The 26,853-nt window shown below is 38.5% G+C and overlaps 1 protein-coding gene across 10 annotated transcripts in view; it reads right to left on the bottom strand.

Moving 5' to 3' along the window:
• The window catches only part of LOC106872656 (dystrobrevin beta), a 310,067-nt gene that overhangs the window by 24,566 nt on the left and 258,648 nt on the right, over positions 1–26,853 (bottom strand). For all 10 annotated transcript variants that reach the window (XM_089356021.1, XM_089356022.1, XM_089356014.1 and 7 more), the window contains 3 exons: positions 9,957–10,042; positions 3,048–3,252; positions 1,095–1,368 (listed from right to left, as the gene is read on the bottom strand). In XM_089356021.1, coding sequence (XP_089212147.1) covers positions 1,095–1,368; positions 3,048–3,252; positions 9,957–10,042 — 565 coding nt within the window. The remainder of the gene's footprint in view (positions 1–1,094; positions 1,369–3,047; positions 3,253–9,956; positions 10,043–26,853) is intronic.

Genomic DNA, 26,853 nt, shown 5'->3' with positions numbered 1-26,853 from the left:
GTTAGTGTTTGGGACGTCACAACATAGAAACATTTCTCGTGGTCCCAGCAGACAGCCATCTCCACCCCCGATAACAATAAGCAAGATTATTGTGAAATCTGGCAACGGCCATGTTTATTAGGACTAAGCAGTTTTATTGAATTCTGTATCTTTTCGCAAAGGCCATAAATTTCAACAGAAATATGTTAACAAAAGCAGTTAAAGACAGCAGTATTTTTTTATTCTTTCACTTGTTTCAGTCATTTGACTGTGGCCATGCTGGAGCACCACCTTTAGTTGAACACATTGACCCCAGAACTTATTCTTTGTAAACTTAGTACTTATTCTATCGGTCTCTTTTGCTGAACTGCTAAGTTACGGGGATGTAAACACACCAACATCAGTTATCAAGTGATGGAGTGAGGGAACAAACATAGACACAGAAACACATATATCTATGTATTCCTATATATATATATATATATATATATACGATGGGCTTCTTTCAGTTTCCATCTACTAAATCCACTCACAAGGCTTTGGTCGGCCCGAGGCTATAGTAGAAGGCACTTGCCCAAGGTGCCACACAGTGGGACTGAACCCAGAAGCAAGCTACTTACCACACAGCCACTCCTTTAACCCTTTTCATACCAATCCACCTGAGACCACCCCTGGTTCTATGATACAAATTCCCTGTTTTAAAGGACCTAAATCTGAACCTTCCACCAAAATTTCCTGGTAATTTATATCCCAAACAAGGTGCAGAGTTGGCGGAATCGTTAGCACATTGGCCAAAATGCTTAACAACATTTCATCTATCTTTACATCCCAAGTTCAAATTCTGCTTTTCATCTTTTAGGGGATCAATTAAATAAGTACCACTTGAGCACTGGGATCAATGCAATTGACCAAACCCCACCCCCAACTCTCCCTTAAATTGCGCCAAAATTTGAAACCAATTTATGTCCCATACTCCAGTTTAATAATGCCAGTTACTTAACTAAATTCTTCATTATTTTCAAAATTAATTAAAACCAATTCAGTAGAAATATGGTAAAGAAAAAGGGGTAATGGGAAGAACATTTTGTCACATAGTTTCTAAATTGCAATAATACCTGAATTCAGTTCTTTGACAAGAGACGACATTGCATTTGTAACAGAGTCCGCTGCTACTAGAAGATCATTTCGCAAATTCCGTACATTGGGAGAGCCTGCAGTGGAGACCTGGCTGAAAGCCTGCCTGATATCTCCACCGATGCCCAGACCAGTGAGAGCATCCATCGGCGTGCTGGGGGAGCTGCCTTTACTCGGCACGGCCGCTATTGGGGAGTGACCCCCGCCGCGGGACCGTGGACTGCTGTTCGGAGTGGAACGCGGGGAACTGTGATTCTGAAGATTTAGAAAAGAAAAGAAAAAAAATAAAACAAACAATAAATGATGTTTCTATAGTAACTGTTTATAAGTGCATTATTTACATTTGACGGATATTTGTCCTCATTTTGTTTGTTGTTAACACGTTTCGGCTGATCAAGTGTCTTGGGGAAATTTCGAACCTGGGTTCTCATTCCTACCTCAGCACATTGTTTTATGGCAGTGAAACCTGGAGCATCTACTCAAGACGAAAGAAGGTAGTGTCTCAATTCCTTTCACACACACACACTCTAAGGTGGATTCTGGTCACCAAGTCACAACAAGGTGCTGGCTTGTATGCAGACACCCAGCCTCCTCGTCCTACAGCAACAATGATGCTTCTGTTGGCTGGGCCATGGATATCACATCATGTCAGACAGAAAGATACCAAAAGACCTGATATCTAGTGAAACGGCTTCTGGTAAGAGAACACAAAAAGTCTCTTTACACGAACATTCAAAAGTGGAGGGACATTGGTGATGATTGCACTTGCAGGAGACTGGAACTAGACAAGGTTTTAGAAAGACGAGGGTTACGGATGGAGAAAACCAAAATCAGTAGAAAAACAGCTCCAGGACAAGACTGGCAGAGAGCACCTTGAAACACAGTCACTGCTGATGTGACTTTCCATTAGCAGCAAACCAGGGAGCCTGCTCTCTTCACACAAATCTAGCTCATGGCCTTTTCTGCTCTAAACCCAATTAACACTTTGTAGGAGGGAATACCCTCAAACACTCTGGCAGCCTATTTCAATTGGTTCGTAACATCTGCAAACCATGGCTTTAGCACTGACTGCTTCAACGGTTCCACGTATTTGATGAGATTTTTCTCATGAGCCTCTCAATATATTTTTCTCAGGGCAGTCAGCTCTCACATGATACATACATATATATGAATATGTTAATGTTAGGTTTTATATGAAGTTGTATATAATTTAATATTAAACTGAAGTAGAGTACATATTAACTTTTACAAGAAAAAGGTTGACAATAACTTCGAAGTTACAATCTGATGATGGTGAACAAGCAAAAACTTTGAAGTTACTGTCAATCTTTTCCTTGTAAAAATTAGTGAAACATATCTCCTCATATAATAATGAGCATAGTGTTTTTATATATTTGTGTATATATATGTATTTGTCCAGAATCACGCCGGACATGGAGGAAGAGAGAAAATAGTAATTCAGTGAAGGAGAAGTCGTGAGAGTAATAGCCCTGACTGAGAGGAAAGTAATACCAATGAGAGAAAGGAAGGGGTGATAGATGAACAAGGAAAGAAGGGGTGAAAAAAAAATCGTTTCAGCGTGAATGTATGTGCGATTATCATGGACCTTATTTTGTACTTTATTTATATATAAAATACAACAATTAGCCATTATTAACAGCACATGGTCAGCTAGTATAGTATATTATTGAAGCAGAATAAAACCCCACCAAACTGTTGCTCAGAGTTTCATGTAACCAAACCAGACAGTTGTGAGTATTTGAAACAAAATACTCACAACTAACTCTGAGTAACACTTTGTGAAATCTTTTCCAGTTTCAATAAAATAGTGTTTTACTCTACCTCTGGTAGTCGAGTACCATTTTTTTCTCCACCTTATTTTCCACCTGTGTACATGTGTGAAATGCATTAGTCTCCAATGAACTTCTTCTTACCTTTAATAATTTCATTAATCCTTCCAGCTGAACCATCAGTTCTTTCCGACTTTCCTGCAATGATTGCATCCGAGCCTCAAGTTCATCCTTCCGTTGCCGCAGTAACCTCAACTCCGCCAGTAATGTGGGGTCATACTGAACTTCCATGTTTTTGGCATTTGCTTCTTGTTCCATGCGTAAGCGCTGAATCTCACGCATAATCTCCCTAAAAGCAGAAGCAACAACAGAATGAGCAGCAGAGAAAAAAAACAAAAAAATCAACCAACATATATCTAGGTATTGTTTTCAGTCACATTTGTTTGTTTGTCCGTGAACAAAATATCTCAAGAATGACTGGATGGATTCTGATGAAATTTTCAGGGGTGTTTGACCTTGTGACTGGCATGACCTGATCATATTTTGGGATTGATCTGGTTCTGGTCAAGGATTCTGGATTATTATTCCTATTTTTTACTTGATTTTTGAGAGCGGTCAGGTTCATTTTTAGTATTTTCGTTTGTGAGAGGAGTCAAGTTTACTTCAGATATTCCCATTTTAAAAAATCATCTCTGGCTAATCACTGAGAGGTCGTTGGTGTTGCCTTGGTTTGCACTCTCTCAGTGCTCTTGTTCACATTGCTTTGAATTAATCATGCATTATCTCATAGCCTTGAGTTTGCAATGATATGATTGTTTATTTCTAGAATGACATTGTAGGGTAAGTGTGAGAGGCTTGATCTGGTCAGTTGGAACATAAAATAGGTAGAATATTTTGTCTGGACATGGCCGTTTTAAATGCTAAAGTGTTAAACATACTGTTGATATATTCTAAGAATGACTGATAAGAATATTGGTTGGTTGGTTGGTTGGTTGGTTGGTTGGTCGGTAGTGCCAGTCACACTGTCCATTGTATATAGAGAAAAGAAGTGGTGAAAGAGAAATACTGAGAGTTCACATAAGAGCTGCAGTAAATGCATACAATAACAACCCTTATATTAAATATGTGAAATTGTAGTTGTGGCCAATGGTGGTGTCACATAAAGAGCACCCTTTGAAAGATGGGCCTCACAGAGGTGATGACAAGTGACTGAGACCATTGGTGATATGCCATGCTTGAGAAGACTTGTCAAGCCAAGTGAAATCATAGTTGTGGCCGATGCCGGTGTCATGTAACTGGCACCCATGTTAGTGACACATAAAAAGCACCCATTACACTCCTGGAGTGGTCGACATTAGGAAGGGCATCCAGCCATAGAACTGTGCCAAATCAGACAGGAACTTAATGCAGCTTACCAGTTTCAGTCTAACCCATGCCAGCATGGAAAGCTGGCATGGGAAACACGCTAAACAATGATGATATATAAATTTACATATCTATCTTACCCATGCTAGCATTGAAAGGGGTGTGCTGAGAAAAATAACAATAATAATAATGAAAAAGGAAATAACTATCATGCAAATTTCTAAATTTGCTGGCATAGCCAACCCACTCAAACATGGTAACATAAATAATGGACACTAAAATGTACACAGACACCTGAAATGTAAACCTAGAATTTATTATTATTATTATTATGTGTTGCAGCAACATAAATGAATATATAAAATGAAGAAAAGACTAAATAAAAGAAAGTAAAATTTACGCAATTTTTATGGAAATAAAGAAGTAATAAAAGTTTGATGTGTTTTTGAAATCCATTTTCTGTTTGTTTCCGTTCATGGCGTTACGGAATAATGTAAAAATAGATAAAAATAATAATGGGAAAATAACAAGGAGAAAATATATATTATGAGGACATATTTTTTTTAATGATTGCCTTAAAAATCAATAATTTTTAGGGCTTTTTTTATTATTATTTATGTTGCTTTTTGTAAATCTCTGCCATAGCTTGCTGTAGTTGGAGGAAGAAAAAATAATCTAGGCCAACAAACAGGATTATCCACCGAATTACAACGGGAATAGATTCTTAGTGTTTGTGTGTTGGGCTGTTGTTCAACAGTCTATCATATTTCCAAAGTTAAAAAACATTAGCAGCTCAATGCTCGTTATATAACTACAGTAATTAAATATAAACAAGAGATGTGAAATGATTGTGGTCATATTGGTACTAATCTAACTGGCATCGTGGAGGTGGTGATGGGTACAGGAATTGCCAATGGTTAAGAAGTTCATTTCATTGTCATGTAGTTTCAGATTTGCTCCTCAATGCAGCACCTTAGGCAAGTTCCTTCAACCATTACTTCAGTTGATGGATTCCTTCGGTAGAATTTGCTGTGTAATATCTGTACAGATACCCATCATACACATACACACACGCACATAGATATATTTGTTAAGGTTATCCCTGTAGATATTCTCTAGAATATGTATAGAGATAACTTTAACAAGAAATGTAGTAACATTGCTAACACAGAAGAATACAGTATTGACTTATAAAGATGTTTGATATACTTTAAAGTATGTTACGGTTGCATAACGAAATACCATGTACCAACAAGTCATTAATATATAAATATATGTGTGTTTGTATGCCCATGACCTGACATCACATGATGGTTGTAAACGAGCATCACTGTCATATAAGTGAGGTTGCTCATTTCCAGTCTCCAGTGCAAATCATGCCTGGCCTTGAGGAAATACTACGTTGCTTGGAAACAGATGAAGGTTGGTAACAGGTCATAGAAAACTGCCACAGCAAATTCCATCTGACCCATGAATGCAAGGAAAATTGGGGGTTAAATGATAATGATGGTGGTGGGTCCAGAAACTGATGCCAAGTTACAAACCTTTGATCTTTGATAAGACACCTGATGGCTAATCAATCTGGACAGGTGTGACTTCAGATAGATAAAATGTACGAAGCAAACCTGTTCCCCTCTAAAACTAATTAAGTCACATCTTTTACTCTCTAATTACAGTAATGACACACCAATATACAACAGCATCGATGTGGTTCTCTGCTGACTCAAACTCAAATATTATAGTTAATGGGGAAAGTAATAAAAGTGTTTTTACTTTGTAGTTTATCTCAGCGCCATAAAGGTTTCATTTGAACTGAGAAAACATTCAGAGAATCTCCATAAATCCTGCAGAATTGCCACATCAAAAAATGTGGGAATCTATAAGAATATAAGAATGCTTCTAATTACAAAATAAATAAATAGAAACATTTTATTTATTTATTTTGTGTCTTATTTTTACTGATTGCAGAAAATTCTGACTGATGTAGCTTGCAAAACAAACTCTCACACACAATTTATATACATACATACACACACACATGTAAACATAAATGTATATACACACACACACATTTGCACCATCAACTCCTGCAACAATCTAAATTTCCAGAAAACTATTTAATTCCATGTCAGGTTGATGTTCTTTATTCTATAAGTAGATATAAACTTCTTTAGAAAGAAGCAAACAGCAGAAATAATTCCATAAATATTTTAATTAATCTACTAATTATTATTCAGATGTTTATTTTTGTTGTTTTACCTCTGAATTCACAAGAGTACCTCAACGTATATTAAAGCTCTTCATCCGATTTCTTCACATCCTGATTCCATTGTGGTCTTGGGGATTTACTGAAAAACATAGGTGCAGGCTTGGCTGTGTGGTTAAGAAGTTTGCTTCCCAACCATGTGGTTTCAGGTTCAATCCTACACTGGTACCTTATGCAAGTGTCTTCTATTACAGCCCTGGGCCCATCAAACCCTTTGTATTTGGTAGATGAAAACTAATGAAGCCTTGTGTGAAGGTTTACAATCTGAGCCATAAGTGGTGATATCATCATTTGTGGCTGTAAACGGTGACATCTATTGACATTCCTGTCAAGAAATCAGCCATCAGCTCTGCACTTTCAAATTCCCATGGAACAAAAAGAAATTCCCTTTTGAGAAGGAAGATGGCAACAAGAAGAGCATTCAGCTATAAAAATCCTGCCTCAAATATTTCCCCATCAAACCCATACTGCCATGGGAAAATAGACATTAAACAGACAAATGAACAAACATTAGTTAATTCTGCCACAGCTATCTTTCAAATGAAGTTAGTTCTCTTCACACCAATATAACAAAATGATGTATTTTATTTGTATCTGAAATGTCTGAGAAGTTTTAATTACACCAATTAAATATTAATTTACAACCGACACAGACATGGTTGTGTGGTTAAAGCTCTAGCTTTGCCGCCACATGGATTCAGGCTCAGTCCCACACCACAGCACATTGTGCAACTGTCTTCTACTATAGACCTGGGCCAACCACTGCCTTGCGAGTGAGTTTGGTAGATGAAAACTGTGTGGAAGCCTGTCATATATATATATATATATATATATATATATATATATATATATATATATGAGAGAATAGTGATGTTGTAGGAGAGAAATGTGTTCGCATGGATGATGGTACGCTTGCACTAAATGAGGCTGCAAAGAAAGAGGTCTGGAGATGCCACTACGATAGATTGCTTAATAAAGAGAATGAATGGGAGAAAGAGAGCCTGCCGTATGTCGACCCAACAGAGGGACCAGCTATCCGAGTTGACAGTACCAGGGTAGATAAAGCAATTAAGAGTATGAAGACAGGGAAAGCCCCCGGCCCATCAGGAATCACTGCAGAGATGCTCAAAATATCTGGCAGTGTTGGCTACAGCCTAGTCACCCGTATTACGAACCAGGTGATACACGAAGGAGTCATACCCAATGACTGGTGTAGCAGCACCATAGTAAACTGCTACAAAGGTAAAGGTGACGCTTTAGATACTAATAATTACAGAGGCATCAAGCTGTTAGATCAGGTTATGAAAGTTACGGAGAGGGTCATAGCCCAACTAATTAGGGAGCGAATCAATTTAGATGAGATGCAGTTTGGGTTCGTGCCAGGTAAAAGCACCACTGATGCCATATTTCTAGTGAGACAGCTGCAGGAGAAATATCTAGCCAAGGATAAACCTCTGTACCTGGCCTTCGTTGACATGGAGAAAGCCTTTGACAGGGTCCCCCGATCCCTTATCTGGTGGTCAATGAGGAAACTTGGGATAGAAGAATGGTTAGTGAGAGCTGTGCGAGCCATGTACAGAGATGCTGTCAGTAAGGTGAAGGTTAGAAATGAGTACAGTAATGAATTCCGGGTAGAGGTAGGGGTCCACCAAGGTTCCGTCCTCAGCCCCCTCCTATTTATCATAGTCCTCCAGGCGATCACAGAGGAATTCAAGACAGGTTGCCCCTGGGAGCTCCTCTATGCTGATGACCTTGCACTAATTGCGCAGTCACTATCAGAACTAGAGGAGAAGTTTAAGGTGTGGAAGCAAGGACTAGAATCGAAGGGCCTTAGAGTCAACCTAGCAAAAACCAAAATCCTAATAAGTAGGAAGGTAGATAAAACACAAACCCCTTCAGGTACATGGCCCTGCTCAGTATGCAGTAAAGGAGTAGGTAGTAACTCTATAATATGTACCCGGTGCAAGCTATGGACACATAAGAGGTGCAGCAATATCAAAGGCAGATTAACTACAAAGTTAGTTTTTGTTTGTGGCAGATATTCAGGTGCAATAAACACTGTAAACAAATAGGAAACAACTTCTATCTCATTCCAGGGAGAAAAACTAGAGGTAGTCGATAGCTTCCGCTATCTGGGTGACCAAGTTAGTAGTGGGGGTGGGTGCGCTGAAAGTGTAACTGCTAGAATAAGAATAGCCTGGGCCAAGTTTAGAGAGCTCTTACCTCTGCTGGCGACAAAGGGACTCTCACTCAGAGTAAAAGGCAGACTGTATGACGCATGTGTACAAACAGCCATGCTTCATGGCAGTGAAACATGGGCTGTGACTGCTGAGGACATGCGTAAGCTCACAAGGAATGAAACCAGTATGCTCCGTTGGATGTGTAATGTAAATGTGCATACCCGTCAGAGTGTAAGTATCTTGAGAGAAAAGCTGAACATAAGAAGCATCAGTAGTGGTGTGCAAGAGAGACGATTGCGCTGGTTTGGACATGTGGTGAGAATGAATGAGGATAGCTGCGTGAAAAAGTGCCACTCCCTAACAGTTGAGGGAACCCGTGGAAGAGGTAGGCCCAGGAAGACCTGGGCTGAGGTGGTGAGGCAAGACCTTCGAACATTGGGCCTCACCGAGGCAATGACTACTGACCGAGACCTTTGGAAATGTACTGTGCGTGAGAAGACCCGGCAAGCCAAGTGAGATCGTTGCCAGGGCCCCTGGACTGGCTCTTGTGCGGGTGGCACATAAGATGTACCATCCTGAGCGTGACCGTTGCCAGTACCGCCTGACTGGCCTTGTAGGGTTTTCGAGCGAGACCGTTGCCAGTGCCTCTGGACTGGCTCTTGTGCAGGTGGCACATAAAAGACACCATTTCAAGCGTGGCCGTTTTCGTGCGGGTGACACGTAAAAGCACCCACTACACTCTCTGAGTGGTTGGCGTTAGGAAGGGCATTCAGCTGTAGAAACTCTGCCAAATTAGATTGGAGCCTGGTGTAGCCATCCGGTTGCACCAGTCCTCAGTCAAATCGTCCAACCCATGCTAGCATGGAAACGGACGTTAAACGATGATGATGATGATGATGATATATACTTATATATACATACATACACCTATATATGTGTGCGTGTCTGTGTTCCGCCACCACACCACTTGGCAACCAGTATTGGTTTGTTTACATCCCTGTAACTTATCCGTTCAAGATACTGATAAAGTATCAGATTTAAAAAATAAATACTGGGATCAATTTGTTCTACAGAGACCCTTCAAGACAAATTCTTCAGCACAGCTACAGTCAAACGACAAAAACAAGTAACAGCTAAAAGATCAATATATTTTCCAATCACATTATCTTATAAAGAAGGAAGTAATGGAAACCTTGGCCAAGAAAATAAATGAAGAACAGTGAATGCTGTGGTGTGTCTTACCGATTTTTGGCCTCTAATTGTGCAATGAGTTCCCGTTGAGCTTTACTTGAATCAAGGCTAAAGTTCATCTCAGCAGGGCTTCGTGCCTGAAATATAACAAAATGAATCTGTAAGTCTTTTTTGGTTCCAGTTATCTGGATGTTATCAACATGTATATATATATATATATATATATATATATATATATATATATATATATATCAATATATATATATATATAGAAAATATACAGAGTAGGAAAATTCTTGAAATGTTTCTACCAGTGGCTATAATGTATAAAATAGTCAATAGACAACATATTTTTCATATAAAATTAGTGTACATTTAAACATAGAAGAGGTGACTCTAACAGACACCTTACATGCTAGAAGGAACAGTCAAAATGCAAACCACGGTTAAGAGCAATTTCGAAGGGAATGAAAAATAAAAACATTTACAATATTTACCTCCCAGACCTAGGTTTAGAACTTTAATTAACAAATGAAACAATTTGTTAGGGGAAGTTCTCATCAGCAGGAGCTGTTAGGGTCACCACTTTTGTGTTTAAATGCACACAAATTTTATATATATATAATATTTTTGAATTCTCAAAAAAAAAAAAAAAAAAAAAAAATTGGGAAGATAGCAACATGACAAAAGAACTCAATAATCATGAAGAGTGTATGGGTTGGACAGTTTGACTGGGCTGGCACACTGGAAGGCTGCACCAGACTGATTTGACATGGGTTTCTTTTACAGCTGGATGCCCTTCCTAACGCCAACCACTCTGAAAGTATAACAGGTGCTTTTACGTGTCACCAGCACGAGTGCCATTTGTGTGACACTGGGGTGCTTTTACATGCCATAAATATATGTTGTCGTGACCGATGGCAGTACTGCCTGAGTGGCCAACCAAAGCCTTGTGAGCAGATTTGGTGGATGAAAACTGAAAGAAGCCCATTGTGTATATATATATATACACATATATTTGTATGTGTGTCTTTGTCCCCCACTACTGGTGTTGGTCTATTTACATCCTCGTAATTTTACAGTTTGACAAAAAGGGCCGATAGAATAAGTACTAGGCTCAATAAAAAAAGTTCTGGGGTCAATTCATTTGACTAAAATCCCTGAAGACAGTGCCCCAGCATGGCCGTAGTCTATGACTGAAACAAGTAAAAGATGAAAGATAACTTTTGTGTTCTGCACTAAAATGGTGGAAACTTAATCTTCCCTTTTGAGGATGATGGCATCATGAAAAAAGATTATTCAATTATGGTGTCTAATAACAGAACGAATAAAGCAGAGTCTGAAGGTTAAGTATGGTTGAGGGGGGGAGGGGTGCAGTGCTAATCACTTAATTACTGTGATCGACAGGTAACATGCAACAAGAGAAGCTGCAGTGAGTTAATAATAATAATAATAATAATAATAATAATAATTGGTTGATAGTAATGTTTAGTATAACAGTGACTCATAATATTGTGAAAACAGAGAGAGTTGGTAAAATATCTGAACACTGAATTTAAACAAAAGCACAGAGGAAATGTTGACAGCCAAAAACAGGAACTTTGTTCCTGAAAAACATCTGCAACACATTTCAAACAGTTTCGTTATTCACAGAAAATAAAAATAAAGGAGGCAAAAAAAAAGTAAATATACAAAAAACCCAACAAAGCACAAAATGGGAAAAAGAAAGATATATGCTTCTTTTTTTTCTATATTATTTTATTAATAGCTATAAAGACTGAAATATCTTTATTTAATATGTGGTAATTTCTATAAACATCTTTTTCTTTTCATCAGTCCTATAAAAAATAACTGGTTTATTGTACTTGAATTATACACACTCTGTGTCTTTTCTAAGCATTTTCACTGAATCTATTAACTATATACAGTGGGTGTATATATTACTTCCTTACTCTTCCCTGATTTCGTTCTGTTTTCACAAACTGCTGCATTTACATCAAACATACCAACGCAACCAGCCAAATGTTTTTACCAGTGAATTGGGATTTTTAATCCTTTAGCATTGAAACTTGTCATATCCAGCCCAGATATTCTACATGTTTTATGTACAAAGAGGTTGGATTCAGCCTCTCATACCTACCCTACAATGTCATTCTAAAAATAAACAATCATAGGTGCAGGAGTGGCTGTGTGGTAAGTAGCTTGCTTACCAACCACATGGTCCCGGGTCAGTCCCACTGCGTGGCACCTTGGGCAAGTGTCTTCCACTAAAGCCTCGGGCCAACCAAAGCCTATGTCAGAAACACATTCAACAAGCAATAGCCATGTTGTAATTATTGTTCTTCATTACTGAAGACTTCTTTCATGGATTTCATGACACCAAATTACAAAAGCTTAACAAGTCAGAACCATCATCGTTATTGTCGCCATCATCACCATCACCATCGTTATCATCATCATCATCATCAGTTTCTATGCTGCCATGGGCTGAATGGTTTGACAGGAGCTGGTATGGCTGGAGAGCTGCACTAGGCTCCAATTGTCTCTTTTGGCATGGTTTCTAAAGCTGGATTGCCCTTCCTAATGCCAACCACTTTACAGAGTGTATTGGGTGCCTTTTATGTGGCACCAGCACAGACATCTGCATTGTAAATTCCTTTAACCAAGAACTTGTTGAATGTTTCTCAGAAACAATTCCAGCCACAAAGATGAAGGTTACAAGATCACCCTCAACAGAGTTTTGGTAAGAAATCTAAAATAATTTCTCTCTCTCTCTCTCTCTCTCTCTCTCTCTCTCTCTCTCTCTCTCTCTCCCTCACATATACTCTCTCCTTCACACACACATACACACTGTCTCTCTCTCTCTCTCACACAATCAAACATTATTCAACAACAACTCTGGTTAAATTTTTAAATTCTATGTTTATTGATGAAAATATAAAAAAAAAATTAAACAATATTACGCTACAACTGCAAAATCATCATCACCATTACCATGCTTATCATCATCATCATCCTCACAAGTACCACTACCATCACATGTATACCTGTTGCTTTGTGACAGACTATCAACACACACACACACACACACACACACACACACACACGCACACACACACACAGGGGAGATTTTAATCTCAAACCCAAAATATAAATAAACATGAGGATATAGAAATACAAAAATTTAAACAATCAAAGAAAAAAAAGAGAAGAGTTTTTAGAATAGATTTCCAATATCTGGTAGCGATGTCCTTCAATTATTAAAGTACATGGCAGAGGTGCAGGGGTGGATGTGTGAGCAGATGTTTACTTCCAAACCACATGGTTCCAGATTCAGTTCCATTACAAGGCACCTTGGATAAGTGTCTTCTAGTAGAGCTCCAGACTGGCCAAACCCTTGGGAGTGAATTTGGTAAATGGAAACTTGTGGAAGTTTGTCGTACATGTGTGTGTGTGTTTACCCATGTGTGTGTGTGTGCATGTGTACGCCCACATCAGTGTCCCTTGTGCCTCTTTGTCTTGACATTGCATAAGAATCATAAATGAGTGCCACTGTCATATAAGCAGTGTTGTTTGCTTCCAATATTCTGCGAGAACATTTCTGGCTGTGCAAAAATATTACCTTAATTAGAAATGGGTGTGTGTGTGGATTGGTAACAGGCGGGGCATCTGGCCATTGAAAAATCTACCTCAATCAACAAGTTCCATTTAACACTAACAGTTCTGCCAAACCACCACCCCATGATAATAATAATTCTTTCTTCTAAAAATAGAAGGCCTGAAATTTGTGGGAGGGAACTAGTTGATTACATCAATCCCAGTGTTTCACAGGTTCTTAATTTATCAACCCCAAAAGGATGAAAGGCAAAGTCAACCTTGACAGCATTTGAACTCAGAACGTAGCGATGAATGAAATACTGCTAAGCATTTTGCCTAGTGTGCTAACCACTCTGCCAGCTCACTGGCTTACATAATAATACTAATAATAATGATCCTTTCTACTATAGGCACAAGGCCTGAAATTTTGGGGGAGGGACCAGTCAATTAGATCGACCCCCAGTATGCAACTGGTACTTAATTTATCACTCCCGAAAGGATGAAAGGCAAAGCCAACTTCAGCAGAATTTGAACTCAGAACGTAAAGACAGACGAAATACTGCTAAGCATTTTGCCCGGCCTGCTAACGATTCTGCCAGCTCGCTGCCTCACATAATAATAATAATAATAATAATAAAAATAATCATCATCATCATCATCATCGTTTAACGTCCGCTTTCCATGCTAGCATGGGTTGGACGATTTGACTGAGGACTGGTGAAACCGGATGGCAACACCAGGCTCCAGTCTGATTTGGCAGAGTTTCTACAGCTGGATGCCCTTCCTAACGCCAACCACTCAGAGAGTGTAGTGGGTGCTTTTACGTGTCACCCGCACGAAAACGGCCACGCTCGAAATGGTGTCTTTTATGTGCCACCCGCACAAGCCAGTCCAGGGGCACTGGCAACGATCTCGCTCGAAAATCCTACAGGAGCCAGTCAGGCGGTACTGGCAACGGCCACGCTCAAAATGGTGCATCTCATGTGCCACCCGCACAAGAACCAGTCCAGGGGCACTGGCAAATAATAATAATTCACCTTCAAAGAAGCTGGTAATTTCCATTGAATTGTCTCTCAGTAGTTTTCTAGTTATTCCAAACCCTAGCCATCTTTATTTACTGGATAAAAATTCATAATACTCGACAGAGCAGCATAGACAGCAGAGCTCAAATTGGCAACAATGGTGCTTACCATTTTAGCTTTGACTGGAACTGGTTGACTTCTTTAATCACATCAATGTTCAACAGTCAACATTTATGCAATTTTTAATTCTTTTCTGCATCACAAGTTTCATTTTTATGGAAATATTGCTACTTGGATCCTATAAAGAAACAGATGTTTCTGGCATCTTGGAATCTATAGAATTCTTCCATTTAATGCAATGTGTGATTTCCTCACAAAGTTAGACGAACAGTGAAACTAAAATTGTAACTAAATTTAATAATTCATGTCATAAACGAGTTTTTGATGTCATTAATACATATGGAAGGAAAACTTAGAGAAGGTACAGCCATGGCTGTGTGGTAAGATGTTTGTTTCCCAACCACATGGTTCAGGGTTCAGTCCCATTGTGTGGCACCTTAGGCAAATGTCTTCCACTATAGCCTGGGGTCAACCAAAGCTTTGAGAGGATATGGTAGACAGAAACTGAAAGAAACTTGTCGTGTGTGTGTGTGTTTCTCCCCCTCCACCACTTACAACTGTTGTTGGTCTGTTTATGTCGCCATGAATAGCACCATTCGAGCGTGATTGTTGCCAGCATCACCTTACCGGCACATGAAAAACATTTGAGCGTGGTCGTTGCCAGTGATGCCAGACTGGCTCCCATGCAGGCAGCACATAAAGACACCTTTTGAGCGTGGTCGTTGCAGAACCACCTTACTGGCACTCGTGCCGGTGGCACGTAAAAGCACCCACTACACTCTCAGAGTGGTTGGCATTAGGAAGGGCATCCAGCTGTAGAAACACTGCCTGATCAGATTGGAGCCTGGTGCAGCCTTCTGGTTCACCAGTCCTCAGTCAAACCGTCCAACCCATGCCAGCATGGAAGGTGGATATTAAACAACGATGATGATGAGACTTACTGGTGACCTCACTAGTGCTGGTGCCATGAAAAAAAAAGTACCCAGTGCATGCTGTAAAGTGGCTGTTGTTAGAAAGGACATCTTGGCTGTAGAAACCAAGTGAAAGCAGACACTGGAGCCAGATGCAGTCGTCCAACCCATTAGATTTGCTCAAATTGTCAAACCCATGCCAGCATGGAACATGAATGCTAAATGATTATGGATGTATCTCTCGAAGCGAAAAGGAAAACAGTAAACAGAAAGAGATTCAATCTGAATTGAGACCAAACTAGTTATGCAAACATGATATCTATTATTGTGCTATCATCGAGAAGTTATAGAATCACCCAACCAAAATCAAAGCCGCAAATGTTAAATCTACAATAATCCTCTCTATTATAAACCATTCAGAGGTTGTGTCTGCATCGCCCTGCTCATGTGATCTCTGCAACACATTCTTATAAGTAAACGTGGGTTGCAAAGTTTTACAAATTCAGACATTTTCTTTATTTGTTAAACAGTTTATATGACTGATTAATCATTTAATTTATTCATAGGTATGGCTGTGTGGTAAGAAGCTTGCTTTCCAATCACATGGTTCCAGGTTCAGTCCTACTGAGTGGCACCCTGTGTGTCTTCTACTATAGTTTCAGGCTAATCAAAGCTTTGTGAGTGGATCTGGTAGACAGAAACTGAAAGAAGTCTGTCATTCATACATACATATATATATATATATATATATATATACACACACACATAAGTGTGTGTATGTTCCCATCACCACTTGACAGTGTTGGTTTGTTTATGTCCCCGTAACCTAGCAGTTCAGCAAAATTGACTGATAGAATAAGTAACAGGCTTAAAAAGGAAAAAAAAAAGTAAGTACTTTAGTCTATTTGTTTAATTAAAATTCTTTAAGGTTATGCCCCAGCATGGCTGCAATCTAGTGACTGAAACAAGTAAAAGATAAAAGAGACATATACACACACACACACACACACACACGTGTGAGTGTGTGTGTTGTCTTTTATATAAGACACTTAATTCCAAACTTCAAAGACTGAAAAAATCCTGGTTTATCTCCTTAGTTAAACTACGATTGTTATTTAATATTCATTGATGCAGAAGTAATAGGAAAAGTTGCAGAAAACCCACACAAACACTCAAAATTAAATGTTTTAGCCTGAAGAGAGTTTATACCATTTTACTGCAAAAATTAAAAAGAAAATACTGAAATCTTTCTCAAGGAATAGCATAATGAAAATGTAATTTGTATCAAAGGTATTTGGGGAAAAAAATATGGAAGTACACAATGACTATGACTGTTGCCTAGAGTTAAATGTTACAATTCTAAAGGAAGAATTTATAATTTTAATGGGAAAAAGAAGCATTGTGATGCTAAAGTTTTAAATTAATAAAATCATAGGCTGCTTCCATTCCAGTGGAAATATTTAAAAAAATTTATTCCTAATTATTAGGAACCATAGGCAATGTTTTTCAAAGACAAACCTACACAATTTAATATTATTGTTGTTTTATGTCTGCTTTCCATGCTTGTGTGTTTGGACAAGTCATTATGGTCTACAATTGGAAGCCACAGCTCAGAAAAGGACTAGGGGCTTGTATGATGGGGTGCTGGAAAGATCCTAGCTTAAAGGGTATTGCGAAAGGCCTGGTTGGAGGCCCAACCTTCCAAGTCCTTTTACAGGGCATAGAAAAACTGAAGGATTGCTGCAATAAGTGTGTGAATCTGAGAGGGGAATATGTTGAATAAAATCATAATTAACAGATCCCCCTGTATTTTCTTTTCCCCAAAGCCAAGACCTTTTCAGCGCCACCCCCTCGTGTGTCATTCAGCTTAGCTTCTATGGTTGGACTTCTTTTCCAGAGTGTTCTAAGTACATTGACACGAACACAAGAGGTTAAATAATCAATGAGACTGGACAAGAGGGGAATCATAACTGTACCCACCTCTCTCTCTCTCTCTGTGAATTTAACCAACCACTTCACAGTAGTAGGCATGTGTGTGTGCAGGTGTGGAGTAGGGGGATTGAACGCAGTAAATCTAAGTTTGGAGGTGGAGGGACAATGACGGACAGAAAAGTCTGAGAGGTGGGAGTGATGGCAGGGGGTGGAAGTAAATGTATGCAGAGGGAGTGGTGAATGAATTAGGATGGGTATACTTACACAGGTGAGCAAGGAAAAGGAACTAGAGAGAAAGAAGAGAGAAAAAACCGATATCAGAAAACCCAGAATGGGTGGGAAGGAACAAGGGTATGGTGGGAAGATGGTAGAGGAGGTCGAGAGGGGGAGAGAGAGTGATTGGTAACAGCAAGAGGACAAAGGTAAAGGTGAGGTACGAGATCAAGGTGAGAGTAAGTGATGGGTAGAGGGTGGGGAGTGAATTATGCACTTTTCTTCTTTTGCATGAATCGATAAGCCATGTCCGTCTGGGTTAATATTAGTATTGAATATCCATTAAACTACAGAAATTTTAATTTTTGTCTCTTTGGTTTTTTTTTTCTTCCACATAATGGTGTCCCTAGCCTCACACAAACTATTCAACAGTGAAGGAGAAATGAGATTTATTCTATTCTAAAACCTAACCCTTCACCAAAAGAAGAAAAAGGTTTATATGGCCAACCTCTTGACAACACATAAAAATGGGTTTTTTTTTTGTTATTATACGAGTAGGAGTCTTCTATTATCCTAATTAATTAAAATTAAAAGCTTGCAATTACTTCTACCTTTTACTCGTTTCAGTCATTAACACTGTGGCCATGCTGGAGTACCATCTTGAAGAAATTCAAGTCGGATGAATTGAGCCCAGGACTTATTTTTCAAACCTGGTGCTTATTCTATCAGTCCGTTTTGCTGAACTGCTAAGTTACAGCGATGTAAACAAACTAACACCAGTTATCAAGTGGTGATGGGGGGACAAACACACACACACACGACTAACCTCAATCCTAGCAAAAGTGAATTTGTCATATATTTTCCTACAGAGTGGGAAAATAGGTTTCAGATTCACTTTTACCAGGAGTGAGGTTAGTCAATACCATGAACCCCCAGTACATGACTGGTACTCAATGTTATCAACCTCAAAAAGACAAAAGACAAAGACAACCCACATTGCGATTAGAACTCAGAATATAAAGATTTGCAACAAATATCAGAAAGCATTTTGCAGAGAGCAGTAACAGTTCTGCCAATCCACTGCCATAGTAATAATAATGGTGATGACTATGATGATGATGGTGGTGGTGGCGGTGGATGGTGACGGTGGTGGTGGTGGTGGTGGTGGTAATAAGCAGTTTGTGAAAGAAATACAAAATGTCCCTTGGTTCTTGTAGTTCCCTTCCCCTCTCCTTATCAATAAATAAGAAGGAAAGGCTCTATTTTATTTGCATAAAGAAATTAGAGAAGCTGCAAGCAATGCTTAGCAATTCCTGCCGAAAGGAAAGGAATATGGCTGAGGTAAGAACATGTTTGATTTTGATTTTCATTTAGGGATGTTAAAATATGCATGTGCACCTGTTCCAGATTGACTCAGAGAGGAAAACAAAACATATCAAATAGATATACATATATATATACACATATATGTATGAAAAGATGGTAAATCATATATATATATATATATATATATATATATATATATGTATGTATGTATGTATGTATATATTTATTTATTTATGGTGGAGCAACACCAAGGCAAACCTATTTAGCTCCAAAGCAACAAAATAAATAAACCCAAATCAATCAATTTTACCTGATGGTGATAACATTAAAAGATTTAGTGGATGTAATCTAGCTAAAGATAAGAAATCTTAGAGGATTCGGGAGGGGGGAAAGGGGGAAAAGAGGGAGAGAGGTGGGAGAGAAGAATTCTGAATTTTCGCTTTTTGTTTTGTTTTTTTGTACTGTTCAGCAACTGTTTATAGGAGAAAGTGAAGCAACAGGAAGACTGGGGGTGGGGGTGGGGGTGGAGAGAAGCAACAGAATGAAGAAGTGGCTGCCACCTACTGTTGTCATCATCTTCATCAGTAGCAGCAGCCTCATTGTTCAGGAATTGGAAGAAATCTTGGTTAGGTGAGTTGATAAAGTATCAGACATCAAACAAATGAGGTTAATGTTTTTGATAATCCACCACAGGCTTTATAGCATTGTGTCTGCACTCATTCCAATCTTAATGGGTGACATAAGATTATCTAAGCTCAATAATTGGTACAGGGATTATAATTTACCATTATACACAAGAACAAAAACTGTGAAGTTTATTGGAATGCAAAGCTGAATTCACTTCCATCTGTAGAAAAAGGTCTTCTGAATTTCCCCACTATCCCTCCTTCTAACCATAGAAACCAATTGTAAGAATCAGATATCAATTGACTTTTTTTTGCCTAAGACTCTAATAGTGACATCCTTTTTGGTTTCTGGTTTCCATGGCACCTAAGTGACCAAGATCATAACATTCCCCCTAAACAGGACACTGGTTGGAAGGTCCAAGGCCACCAATTTTTAAGGGAGGGAGAAGTCGATTACATTCCAGTATTTGACAGATTCTGTATTTTATTGGCCCCAGAAGGGATGAAAAGCATAGTTGACTTCAAAAGGACTGAAACAAAACCCACTAGGTATTTCATCCAAAATGTTAACGATTTGGTCAACTCACCACCAACTTAAGCATAATGAGAGTTAAATCACCACAGGATAGAGCACTAGTCACCTGCATATTGCAATCCCCAAAGAATTAAGTACCACGCTTAGAGACACAATGAAATATCTATGATGGATTTGAACTCAAAATTTACAAATTGGGGGCCCATTAGCTTACCAACTTGGTCATTGACCTTCACTCATGACAAAATTCTGATCACCATGTGCCCTCCATCACTATTTTCAAAATACAGTTTACTTGTTCACATGTAGCATATATTATCAACCAACATTGAATCTCCAAATCAAAGTTCTCATCCCTTCATCCAGCTGATGAAGATTTTGATGATCGAGATTCATTCACGGTTGTGTTCACTCAACCAGTCTCACTTTGAGTTCACTTACCACCAGTGGCGGCTCGTAGATAAAATTGGTTGGAGAGCTGCTTCAGAGAATTTTTAGCTGTTTTAATATTGTGCAAAAGGAAACAAACATACAACCTGGTGAATCTGAGGCTGTAGCAGAAGAGACTTTCCCAAAGCGGGATTGAACTCAGAACTACATGGTTGAGAAGCAAGCTTCTTACCACTCAGTCACATTGATGATAATGATAAGAATGAAAATGATGATGAATTGCGAATGCTGCGCTCATTTGAAGATGGATATGAAGTCAATGGAAGTGTTTTGAAGTGCAGAGTGTGAGATCTATTTATCAACAGATGAATTGGTTTGAGAAAATGTGTGGAATCAGGAGAATTAGAAGAGAATTGGCAGATTAGAAGTGACAAGACAAACAATAGTGCTGCTTCCCAACAGCAATGAAAATGCTAGCAAGAACAATAATATCAATAATAATAATAATCATGAGAACAATAACACCAATGAAGTAATACCAAAAACCAATGTTAACCAGAGGAAGATGGAGAGAGAGAAGGGGAGAGAGAGTGGGAGACAGACAAAGAGTGGGAGAGAGAGACAGAGTGGGAGAGAGAGACAGAGTGAGAGAGACAGAGTGAGAGAGAGAGAGTGGGAAAGAGTGTGGGAGAAAGATAGACAGACAGAGAATGGGAGAGAGAGAGAATGTCTTCTGCACTGGCATGGCTAGGTACATGTGGGGGTGTGCAGTTAAAAAAGTTGCATCCCAATCGTATGGTTCAGAGTTCAGTTCCATTGCGTGGTACCTTTGACAAGTGTCTTCCACTATAGTCCTAAACTGAATAAAGCTTTGTGAGTGAATTTGGTGGATGGAAACTGAGAGAAGCCCATTGTCTGTGTGTGTGTGTGTGTGTAAGTTGTTTGAATGAACAAGTGTTTATGTCTTCCCTTTTGTCTCGATATCATGTGATAGTTGTAAATGAGTGTCACCCTCATACAAGCAGTGATGTTCATCCCTAAAATTTTGTTAAAACCTGTTTGGCCACGAGGAAATATTTTGCCTGGAAACAGTTGAATGTTAGTGACAGGAAGGGCATCCGGCTGTAGAAAATCTGCCTCGATAAACTTCATTGAAGCAAGGAAAAGTGGACATTAAAATGATGATGATGATGGTGAATTAAGAATGGTATAAATTTGTTGATGCTGATTTAATAATGTTTGATTGTTTCATTCAAACTAAAAGTATGCAATTTATATCTTATATTCACCCCCAACTATACGAATGTAGTTATAGATCTAATAACTATTGATGCTAGATATCAATATTTATTCAAATAACATTGACTCCTTTTGACCTTTGTTGAAAGAGGTAAGAGTTTAGCTAACCAAAATGACCCCCGTGTGTGTGTGTGTGTGTGTTTACATACATACACACAAGTCGTTGACGAAGATAAGCTTTAACATAATGTATTTAGTTAGGCACTTCGTTAGTGTGGATAGAATCACTTTCTAATTACTTACAGAAATAGAGAAGAATGGATGGAAAGATCTTGAGTAAGTTTGGACAAATGAGGGCTGCAATTATTCAATCAATAGAACCATCAATTCTTTGAATTTTCCAGACATGTGTACACTTAAACTTAATTTTCCAACAGAATCAATATGGTGGTGCAAATTATAAGAATAAAATATGGAATCTCACGAACAGGCCAAAACAGAATTGACGTGACAATGTGTGTGACAAGACTGTCTTATATTCCATGGAGACATCCGTCTGACCAGCTTCTATTTACCAATTTTGTTCACAAGACTTAAGCTCTGCTTAATTTTATGGTAGAAGGCATACTCCAAGACACATGCTCAAGATGTTATGCTGTGGGATTGAACCTGGAATCTCGAGATTGAGAATTGAACTTCCTAATCACTCAGCCATGTATCCAGCAATACACACACACACACACACATATATATAGACATACTTATGCAAGCAGTTGATCAAATAGCCATATAAGACCTGCACTTTCACACACACACACAGAGAGGCTTCTTTCAATTTCTTTCGACAAATCCACTTTTGTCAGGCTATGGTAGAAGACGCTTGAGATGTCACATCATAGGACTGAACTTGCAATCATGTGCTTGGGAAACAAACTTCTCAACCACCCAGTCACCTTCTACAGAGTAAATCTTTTTTTGTCTTTTTTTATTATTATTATTATTATTATTATTATTAATGCCAAAGAATGGTAACAATATGTAGCTGCAAATTGATGCTGGATATGTTTATCTTGGCATCAAATAGAGAAAATTCAGGAGACCGTTTGCAGGTCTTGTGAGTATCCCGTGTGTGAAGATAACAACAAACTCTGAGTGTATATAGCGGCAGTGCGTGTGTGTGGATGAGGGTATTTATTGAATAAACTGGAGGTGGTGGTGGTGGTGGTGGTACTGAATAAGAAAGTGGGGGTGTTGTTCATTAGATAAAGTGGTGGGGCATTTATTGAATAAAGTAGGAAGGGGAGGGTTATTGGATGGGGTGGAATTGGTAACTGTGGCACCAAAACTGATTACATGGTTTTAATGGAAAATATTTTAATGTTTCCTGTTTATGGCTTTGGATCCACACAGAATCAATAACAAAATAAAATGCCAGTCATATATTGAAGTGTGATGGTGGTGGTGTTTGCGGCGCCAGCGGTGGTTGTAATCATGGTGGTTATGGTGGTGGTGGTGTCAGTGAAGAATACACTCCCAACTCCTCCCCCCCCCCCTACCATACACTTCCAAATATGATGTTATTCTGTAGCGAAAACATCTAAATTTCCTTTATGGAACCTTCTCTTAACTTACTTTTTGGTTTCTGCAGAGATTCTCCATAGAATCTCTGTGAATCAGTGAAATGAATGAATGAGCTGTTGTGTTTGTCAAATGATGCATAGAAACCATTTCAGTAGACAGCAGCGATGACATGTAACTAAATGATATTTTGGGTGGGGCCATGGAAGCAGCAGCAGTTGTGGTGGTGGTGGTGGAAGAAGTTTATAAAGAAATTCACAAGGCGAGAAGCATAAGCCGTCACTCACTTTAACACCACCATCTGGCCTGTGGGTGCTTTCAGCAGAGTTCAGCCATTTGCAAGAATTTGGGTGCTTTCAGCAGAGTTCAGCCAGTTGCAAGAATTTGGGTGCTTTCAGGAATTCAGGCAGGGTCTATGATATTAGGATATATTGTTCCATTTGTCTTGGAATCCCTGCAAAGGGTCAAGAGCACTGTTCTTCTACTTCAGACCAAATGATATATAAAGATAAAATTCAACATTACACACCATTTTTTTAACATCCATTTTCCCATGTTTGCATGGATCAGACGAGATGCCAAATGCTCTTCCTGATGTCAACCCATTCCTGATTCCAAGTAACATAATAATCCTTCAGTTTATCAGACAACAAACAGCTCAGACATGCTTTTGCAGACAACTGCAAACAAAGGAATCTGTCTGAATGGTGTGGCTACTAAAAATAGCAGCTAAGTCACTCAAATCATAGCAAGCTATTTTTTTAAAAAAGAACACATTAGGTACTGTAGTCCTAGATGCACAATGCCTGAAAATAAATTGTGATGGTAATCGGTGGAGTACTTTGCTTATATATCTGCTTAATCAGAATAGAGCTGGGGGTCGATATAATTTGAGAAGCATTCGCAGAGAACGCATTGTTCGGTAAAAGAAGCTAAAAGAACCAATTGTAACAAGTGAGAAATATATATGGCATTTCCCCTGTGTCTAACAAACTTTCCTTCCTCTTTACTTTGATATTCTTCAGAGATTGTCTTTCTCTCCAAATGCGTGAAGTAAATTTCATTAAAATGTAACTATCGATGCTTATCACATAATTTTCAAATATCAGGCAATTACTTCCTACTTTTCTTATCTAAACTTATTTCATTTTTGTTTTCATTTTATTTTATTTTTTTGTCAGTTATCAGAAGATATTTATGGAACTTTCAACCAAGAGAAAATTTTATTTTAAACATTCATTTGAAATTTCAAATTTCATAGTTAATAAATTTTGAGTTCGCATGGGGAATTTTATCAATAAAAATAACCGATCCACTTTCCATCAAATTCTTTCATCAAAGTTGGTGTTTTTCTTATTTTTCATTTGTTATGTATTTATTTATTCAGTTTGATTCAACAAAATTCCATGATATATGAATGTGCATATATATATATATATATATATATATATCATAATTCCAGTGTGTATATATGGCTAAGTAAAAGATTAGATCGAGAGATTTATAGCTGTTTGGACATAAAAATGACATTAAAGATAAGACTCAAAAGGCAGAACAAAGAGAAAAAAAAAACTCTCACAAAACTACCATTTCATGACTTTTCCTCTGATATCAAAAGAAACCAACTGTCCTTGGCAAATGGCCAAGAGTGTTCAAGTTCTGTTAGAGAACTTCCTATTTCCTGAATCTAACCAATTCTGAGATGTCACAGATATGCTACGCTCCATCCCAATAAGCATCATTTTGGCTTTTGCTTCGTTAACCTTTAGGTCTTTGGAATTTAGACCCTATTTCCATGTACGGAACTTGTTCCTAAATCCCATTTTAGATTCTGGTGAATAGATTCCTTTATATGTTGCTGACTGGAATCTACTGAGATTCCAGTCAAAACCAGAAAACCTTCAAGAACAATCAGTCTTTGTCTCTTGTGTGATAAGCTTTTATCTTGAATTTGTTGCAGTCATTATTAGACGGTGGCCATGCTGGGGCACTGCCTTGAGAAATTTTTAGTGGAACAAATCGACCCCAGTATTTATTTTTTTAAAGCCTTATACTTATTCTATCGGTCTCTTCTGCCAAACTGTTAAGTTACAGGGATAAACACAGACACATTATATATATACATATATATATATATATATATATATATATATATATATATATATATATATACATAGAGAGAGAGAGAGATGTGTGAAGGAGCATGGCTTAGTGGTTAAGGTGTTGCACTCATGATTGCAAGATTGTGGGTTCAATTCCCAGACAGGGCATTGCATTGTGTTCTTGAGTAAAGCACTTCATTTCACGTTGCTCTGTGATCATAACATCTGACATATATATTTACACACACAAACATACACACAAGAAGCTTCTTTCAGTTTCCATCTACCAAATCCACTCACAAGGCTTTGGTCAGCCGAGGCTGTAGATGAAGACACTTACCCAAGGTGCCACAGAGTAGGACTGAGCTTGGAACCATTGGTTGGGAAGTAAACTTCTTACCACACAGCTATGGCTGTGCTTATAAGTTCAAAGACTTTAAGAAAATGAATCTCAAAGACATGGGAACAACCATTTTAAGATTCAGTGGAGATATGTTGATATTTTAAAGTCTACACCTTACTACAGGCATGGCGGCATGGTTAAGAAGCTTGCTTTCCAACCATGCAGTTTCAGGTTCAATCCTATAATGCAGCACCTTGGGCAAGTGTTTTTTTGCTATAGCCCCAGAGCAGCCATTGCCTTGGAAACTAGTGTTGGTTTGTTTACATTTCTGTAACTTAACAATTCAGAAATGAAACTAATAGAATGAATATCAAATTTAAAAAAGACAAATTAAATACTGGGGTTAATTCATTTGACTAAACCCTTCACGGAAGATAGTGCTCCAGCATGGCCACAGTCCAATGGGTGAAAGAAGCAAAAGATGAAAGATAATGGAACGATGACAGGCAAATCACGACAGGGACAAAATACGAAGGTGGCTGAACACACACACACTCATGCACACAAACGCACACATACACATGCACACACACACACACACACACACACACACACACACACACACACACACACACACACACACACACAGAGTTCACAGATAAAAGAGATGGAGACAATAAAGATGAGAGAAGATAAAGGAAACGAGACAAAAGCAGTGAGGATGGGAGGAGATAAATGCTGGAGGAAGGATGAGGTGAGAAGATGGGGTGGGAGGAGGAGGAGAAGAAGATGATAGAAAGAAGAAGAAGAAAGGGGGGGAATGACAAGATATGAGGAGAGAGAGAAAGAGTGTGTGTGTGTGTGTGGTGAGACGGGGAAGAGGAGACTCTTACACAAGGAATTTCAATAAATGACATTCTGTTTTAATAAAATAATCCAGTGTCATATGACTGGTACATACATATATATATATATATATATATATATGTATATATATATAAACAAAATTAAGGG

The sequence above is a fragment of the Octopus bimaculoides genome, chromosome 8 (genome assembly GCF_046866305.1).
Source record: "Octopus bimaculoides isolate indiv1 chromosome 8, ASM4686630v1, whole genome shotgun sequence".
Lineage (NCBI taxonomy): Eukaryota > Metazoa > Mollusca > Cephalopoda > Octopoda > Octopodidae > Octopus > Octopus bimaculoides.
The sequence above is the reverse complement of the archived record's forward strand: the minus strand, read 5'-3'. Positions and strand labels throughout refer to the sequence as shown.